This window comes from Dendrobates tinctorius, unplaced genomic scaffold (assembly GCF_039654945.1).
Source record: "Dendrobates tinctorius isolate UK_male_01 unplaced genomic scaffold, ASM3965494v1 ptg000120l, whole genome shotgun sequence".
Lineage (NCBI taxonomy): Eukaryota > Metazoa > Chordata > Amphibia > Anura > Dendrobatidae > Dendrobates > Dendrobates tinctorius.
The window spans coordinates 26,035,049-26,042,429 of record NW_027361788.1 but is presented as its reverse complement, the minus strand read 5'-3'; the positions used below and the strand labels follow the sequence as shown (position 1 = coordinate 26,042,429).

Genomic DNA, 7,381 nt, shown 5'->3' with positions numbered 1-7,381 from the left:
TTCAGCCAATCGGAGTTCGCAGATTAGGAGGGAAATAGTAGACGGCGCATTTTAAACGTCCGCTAGTCAATAACTTCTATTTCTCGTGTACTTTTATACATTCATTGTTTTTTTACGTAAATGACGTTTTTCCGCTTCCCATAAATCAATCAGTTCGTTCATTTTTTTCATAAACGCCTGTACCAATGGGTAAGTAGATATCGTGATTGACACAAATATAAACCAATCATGATCGAGAATGAGTTATCTCTTTGCTATTGGCCCGCTGTTTAGATTGACAGCATTCTTCACCAATGATTGCACAGAACGCTAAAGTAGGCGTCAATTTGTCTCCGCAATTGACGCGATAAAGAGGCAGATTCTCGAAGCCGTTACGCTGCGTAGGTTTCTTGCCGCCCCCACTTACGCAATTTACGTATTGCGGCCTATTCCACATCGTTAGTAAGGGGAGGTAATGGCTACGCCAGCCAAGAAAAGGAAGACGAATTTCTCAGAGCAGGAGGTGGAAATCATCCTGGAAGAAATGGAGAAGCAGAAACACATCTTGATTAACCATTACAATGCTGGAGTGCCACTGCTCACCAAAACCAACGCCTGGTATGACATCTTGAAGCGGGTGAACGCCATCAGCACATGCCACCGCGAGCTGGCGGAGGTGAAGAAGAAGTGGTCGGACCTCAAGACTGAGGTTCGAAGAAAAATGTCACAGGCACGTGCCACGGTGGAAGGCGAAGGTGATGTGGGCACCCCGCCAGTGATGCTCACCCCTCTACAACAGAGGATATGCAACTTATTAGGCGAAAGCGCCATCCTCAGCTTACCTGCCCCAGAATGCCCAGCTGAAATACCCACCCAAGTGTCCACCAGTTCCCCGGGCACCGTAACACTTTCACAAAGTGAGTGTGCCATCTTCCTTTTAGGATGCCGCCAAGTTCTGTATTTTTTTTCCGTTCTTGTTTTTTTCTCTCATTTTCAAAGAGGCGTAACTTTTTTCTTTTTACATTTTCAAGGGCTTGTTTTTGTGTAGCTTTGAATGACGCCATTCATATGTGGCTTCAGGCAGTATCCCCTGCCTCCTGCTTGTGATAGGTTTTTCCTTGTCAGCTGTTACAAGCAGGAGGCAGAGACAAATACTGCATCTCATAGGATCTCATAGGATACCGCTTAATATACTACAAAATAATTCCAACTGGGTTGAAAAAAACAAAACAAAATGCAATTCCGCATTGAGAAAATTGCTTAGTAACCTGGTTTTTCTGGTTAGCCCTATTACAGCGATACCAAACTTTTACTTTTATTTATTTACTAGTGGTTAAAAAAATCAGAACTTTGTAAAAGAAAATTGGCTTTTGTCCCCACTTTTTAACGACTTGTTTTCTGTGAGGTGAAATGTATTTTTTGTGATATGTTTTCATCACTTTTTACTCCATTTTTGGGACGTGCGGTAAGTGAAAAACCTCAATTTTGGTGTTTTGAACCCCTTTTTCGTTACACTGTCCATCTTATAGGTTAATTAATTTTATACTTTCATAGTTCAGAATTTTATATACATGGTGATGGTGAATATGTTTATCTTTTTTTTATTTTCCTGTTTTTTTATTAATATTGAGAAAAAATATTTTTGTTGCAATTTGCTTATATTTGTTAGCCTCCCTTGGAGGGTCTTGAACCTGTCTGATTGCTTGTGTTATATACTGCAATACTTGATTATAGAGGTATATAGTCAAAATAAGGATCTCTCCTGTGGCTGAGCTTCATAGGTGTACCAAGATGGGTACAACAGGGGTCTTCAAGACTTTCCCAGCTGCCATACTTCACACAATGGCACTCGGTGGCAACCATTTAAATTGCGATGTCTGAGATTGGTGCTATTAGCTTCAGTGGACCATATAGAAGCAGATGCTGGCAGTATAACAGAGCTGGCACCCACCCCACCGTTTACCATGCATTCTCAGCATCTGATCTTGCTTTATATACCTTGATCCGACCTGTCACATCACAGGTCATCAAGGAGTGGCCGGGATCCACTTGTTTTAACCTTTTGTGCTTACCCATCTTTCCATTGGTGATTTTACCACTCAGGGGCGTAGTTTAGTGGATGCACAGGTAGCAGTGGCATTTGGGTCCTGAGGGGCTCATCTGCCAGTATGATAAATGGTAGGTGGGGGCCTAAATACTGTCTGTCTAGGAGCTTTGCGTCTGCACCCTTTGTTCAATAATTTTGCCAATTTTTGGAAATGTAATCCATATTCATTATCTTATAGAATAGCAGACTTTAACCTGCAGGTCTCCTTCTGCTCTAAAACTACACTCTCAGCATGCCCCAACCATCTGCATTGGTAGCTGCAGTGTAGAAATTTTCGTAGACGCTTCCAATCGTTGTTCTTTACAGAGGGCTGCAAAAAACGCTCCAAAAAAAATGTTAAATTCTTAAAAAAGGAGGTGATTTACCTTGAAGAGGTTTCCCATTGAAAAACTCATCAGATTTGTCACCTCATATAAACAAAATTCTGTGTGAACATGGCCTTAGAGTTGGAGTTTTGTAAAATTGGAAAAGACTGTTTTATAGTGTATTGGCTTGGATACATTTCCAAAATTGGCTCTCAACCTGTTGAGACTTGTAGTCAGCTGGAAAGCCATAGGTTGAAGACCACTGTTATTGAAGATGTTATTGAAGATGACCTCTTCCAATGCCGTTTGCCAGGGAATGCTGAGAGTAGTAGTTTAATTCTAGAAGCACCTGTCCTTTTTTCTGACAGTAGAAAATGATCTTGAGAAATGCTGGTATTCTTCATGCATTGTGCCGTTCCTCTGTTGTTCTTCCTATAATTTTTTTTAAGAAACTAACAACCGGGTGTTACTATTTGGAGGTGTGTCCCAGTACAGTCTGACAATGTCCAATCAGTTCTCACGGTGTAAGGAGATGCTTATCTGACATGGATTACATGGTAACACCCAGTTGGCAACTAATCATTTTCTTGGAGAAATAACCAAGGAACGGTGAAACACAGAATTATAAGAAATTATAAGAACTGTAAGAAAATGTTCTCCAGAATTGTTCTTTCATGAAAAATACAAGTATTTACTGTAGTGCAACAGACCTGTCAGGAGAGCAAACAGGTTCTCATTGTCACTAACAAATCAGATGTGAAAAGACAAATATATTGCGCCATTCATATCTTGGCTAAATGATTGTAAAGGCAATGAAGATGCTGTAAAATTGGCAATCCAGCGGTTTTCCAATCGTATGCATGCCAAATATCTAAGACTAGATAGAATCGTTTTCATTGTCTAGAAACAGCGCCACTGGGCTTTGTCTGGTATTGAAGTTCAGCTCAAGTAAGTTAAGATGCATTACCAGCCACAGCCTATGGACCAGAGTGGGGCTGTTTGCTTTTTCTAGCTTTTTAAGTACAATAGTTCTCACTTTTATGTGCTTCACATGATCTTTTCCCTTTGCTTTCAGTTCCTACAGAAACCACCTATCACACCTTAGAGGAAAATGTTGTGGAGTACTGCACCACTGAAGCCCCGTGTAGTGAGACCCCGGTAGAAATAATCTCACCTTCTGCAGAAGTCACGGGAAAACCTCAAGAACTGAAGAATCGAATTGCTCTAAACTCCGCGCGGCTCTTGCAAGAACAGAGAGTGACGAACCTACACGTGAAGGAGATCGCTCAACACCTGGAGCAGCAGAACGACATCCTGCAGATGATCCGCAGGTCGCAGGAAGTCCAGGCCAGTGCCCAGGAAAGGCAAGCGCAGGCTATGGAAGGGACTCAAGCAGCGCTGGGTGCCCTCATTCAAGTACTACGACCGATGATCAAAGATGTTCGGAAGTTCCTACAAAGCCGAATCATAGACCCATCAGCCACCAATGAAGCTGGTGAGTCAGGAACTCCGAATGGACAGTCGAACACTATCAGCCAGTGATTGGAAATGACAGTGGATCACCAATATGGCACCTTTGTGGCAAAAAAATGGGAACTCGGGTATAGACTACTCGGATGTTTGATTGGGAAAAAAAGGACATTTTATCAAAATGTTAGTGTTTTAAGAATAGAATTGATTAGTAGTAAAATTGTAGGAACTCTGCTTTTATGATCATAAGCCCTTCATGAAATGAGTATATTAGAAGTCACTTTTTGAGACTTCAGGTCAACTATTGCTGTTTTATCACTGTGCAGTTTTTATAGTAAAATCTTTGATCTATTATTGTAGCATTTGTATCTTAATTTATTTAGAAATACCTTACCACGGCACAGGGGGCGCTCTCGCTGACTGTTTTGGACACCATTATATTGCTTGTAAATAGTTGCAATCCAAATTTTCCAGCTACCATTATAAACTTGGTTTATTAGCAAAATTCACAAATGTTCTGCTGTTTGCAATGAACCAGTGAAAGAAGAACAATGTAAATAGCTGAACATAAGTAATGTAACTTCAACATAAAATATGACTTTTTAGGAATTGTGCACTTTCAGAATTATTTAGTGCTTAGTTAGGCCCCTCCGGCTGTTATTACCTGCTGTGAACGTGATTCATAGCCAGATATCAAGTTATGGTACTTTCCTGAGGGATCTTAGTCAATTCCTCATGGGTAATGGCTTCCAGGTCACCAATAGTTTTGAATTGTCAGGAGGAAGGTCCAAATAAATTAGGACAAGGGATCATTGCTCTACATATACAAGGAAAAGGATACAAACAGATACAGAGGCATTGAATGTTCGTAGAGCTACAACGGGAAGAAGAGATCACAAGTTATAGGAACACTTGGCTACACAACTTGGACGTGGCAGAAAGAGTTTTCACTGGCTGCCACCAGATTCCTCAGGAAGCAGGTGGTCAAAAGCCCTCAAGAGCTTATAAAAGACCTGCAGCAAGATTTGTTGGCAGTGAGCGCTGAGGCCACAGTTTGCACGGTAAAGTGCATACTAAGTGCTGAAAGTCTCTATGCCCGAACTAAAAAACGTCACTTCTACTGATCCAAAAACACAAGAAAAGTCGCTCCAATTGTTACCTGTCTTGGGTTTCACGCTGTTCGGACCATCTTCCCTCTTCTGCTGCTGGCCCTCTTTGCTCACCAATGTGTTGGGTTAGCTCAGCATGCACTATTGAAATTATCTATCCAGGCCTTTTAAGGCCCATTCAGGCTTCTGCACGCCACCTGAGTATTTTAGTTGCAAATGCAATTCTTGAACTGCGCCAGCTGACTAACCTAACTCTGCTGAGCTTTTCTGCCTCCTGAGAAATATTTGCTGTTTCTCCAGTTACCTTCCACAATAGCAACATTGGAGGATGTCTCCCCACCCTAATGAGGGACAGGAACACAAAGAGGTTAAATACCCCTCCCCTTCCTATAACCACCAGTGCTTTTCCTGTCCCCTATGGGGCATGAAGAGGTCATTGATGGTGCTGCCGTGTCCGGCGATCTGGAGCACCCCACGTTACCTTTGCAATGACGGGCAGCCGAGGTTGGGGGCTCCGCTCTCCTCCTCTGGTGGCTGCTCTCGTCTCCACATGCTCCATGTGATTCGGGACCTTTCCACCCCTCCTGCGATCCCTCGGGGGTTAAAGCGGGTTGGTGATGTGCGGCCGGGGTCCTTCTATAGCTCCCCGGCATCCTCCCCCGTGCTGCTGATTCCAGGAGTTCGTGCGCACCGAAAGTGACGTAGGCCGAACTTCCGGTTCACCTCCTGTGTGTTGAACACACGCGCGCTCCGGCAGATGCCGCATTCCTGGGATCGAAAACCATTCTTAGGTCATACCTTTGACGTTTCACTCCACCGGGGGGGGGGAAGAGCACAGAATAACGCTGGGACCTCGGTTTTCTTCAAATCTTGGTCGAGGGAGCCGCGCCAGGTAAGACATTGTCTGTATGCTCCTGTGACTGTGGACACAATGACATGGACGGTGACAAACCCTCCCTTTCTGCGTCTGCAGAGCTCAGCGTTACCCCTCCTACTGTAAGTATTAGGTGATGGTCCCTTGCTGTCCAGGTTCTTGTAGCCTATAGGTTACTTAGTATACCTTCTCTTGTTGGGGAGTAAAGGTCCCTGCCCTTAAGAAGGATAAGACGCCCAGCCGCAAGTGTAGGATATGCGCTTCCAGGCTTTCCTCCGCATATAAGAAAAAGCTTTGTCAGCCTTGCACGGATGAGGTGTTACGTTCTGAACAGCCCTCTCTCCTGAATAGCATCAAGACCCTCGTAAAACAGGAGATCCTCTATGGTTACCTTTTCCCAGGCCCCAGTGCCACAACCCTCTCCACCTAGAAAAAGGAAGATGGCACCTGTGGAATCTGACTCAGACTCAGGCGAGATCCGTACCTCAGGTTCGGAGGACATTTGGGAGAATGAGGGTTCCACTTCCGCCCCCAAATCAGAGAAAAATAAATATTAGTTTTCTTCCGAAGACATAGAACAACTGATTAGTATGGTGAGAAGCACCATGGGGGTTGAGGAAGAGGAAGTAAGATACTCTGTACAGGACAAAATGTTTGGGGGGCTGAAACCCAAAGATCAGAAAGGGTTTCCCAAACAGAAAAATGTGCAGAACCTTATCCTTTATGAGTGACACCTCCCTGAAAAAGGTCTTAGCGTCCCTTTGGAGCTAAAAAATCGGTTTCCCCTGGACGGTGATAGTTCCTTATGGGAAATCCCTAAAGTGGATTTACAGGTGTCTAGGGTAGCCAAAAAAACAGCTCTTCTCTTTGAGGATTCATCCCAGCTCAAAGATCCTATGGATTAGAAAATCAAGAGCTTGCTAAGGAAATCCTGGGACACCTCCACCAATCGGCTTAGAACAAATGTGGCCTCAACGTGCGTCACCAGATCTCTATTCCTCTGGCTGTGCACGTTGGAAGATCACCTTACTCAAGGTACTTCCAGAAAGGAAATACTTGATTGCCTTCCCCTCCTGCAGAAGGCAACGGGGTTCCTGGCCGACGCTTCTGCTGAGTCCGCCCGGGTAGCGGCAAGATCTGCTGTCCTCTCCAATTCATCTAGGAGAGCACTATGGCTGAAATCATGGGGGGGGGGCGACTTTACTTCCAAATCCAAACTATGCGCTATTCCCTTTCAGGGCCACTATGTGTTCAGCCCAGTCCTGGACAATATCCTAGATAAGGCTATGGATAAAAAGAAATCTCTTCCCAATCAGAAGAATCCTAGGAAACGTTTTTTTCGTCCCCCGCCCCCCTCCCCCGTGACCAGCCCTCCTCCCCCGTGACCAGCCCTCCTAGAGGGAGTTCAGGGGAAAGGGAAAAACTGGGCGATGGAGTTACCCCAAAGGTGGCGGGGGCAAGAATATTCTTGTCCCCCACCACCAACAAACCCCAAACAGTGACTGCACTCCGATCGGGGGTCAACTCTCGCGCTTCC

At 44.5% G+C, this 7,381-nt stretch overlaps 1 protein-coding gene across 1 annotated transcript; it reads left to right on the top strand.

Annotated features, from left to right (window-relative positions):
- Nucleotides 1–362: 362 nt before the first annotated feature.
- On the top strand, nt 363–4,213 carry NAIF1 (nuclear apoptosis inducing factor 1). The gene is made up of 2 exons (XM_073590986.1): nt 363–896; nt 3,467–4,213. Exons 1-2 carry the CDS (start codon nt 455–457, stop codon nt 3,931–3,933), a joined length of 909 nt encoding a protein of 302 aa, XP_073447087.1. The 5' UTR covers nt 363–454; the 3' UTR covers nt 3,934–4,213.
- Nucleotides 4,214–7,381: the final 3,168 nt, after the last annotated feature.

Bases quoted from the DNA above. Each gene is read 5' to 3' on its own strand.
- NAIF1 (XM_073590986.1), top strand. From the start codon at position 455: ATGGCTACGCCAGCCAAGAAAAGGAAGACGAATTTCTCAGAGCAGGAG. The intron at 897-3,466 runs GTGAGTGTGCCA...CTTTGCTTTCAG, and splicing joins CACCGTAACACTTTCACAAA to TTCCTACAGAAACCACCTAT.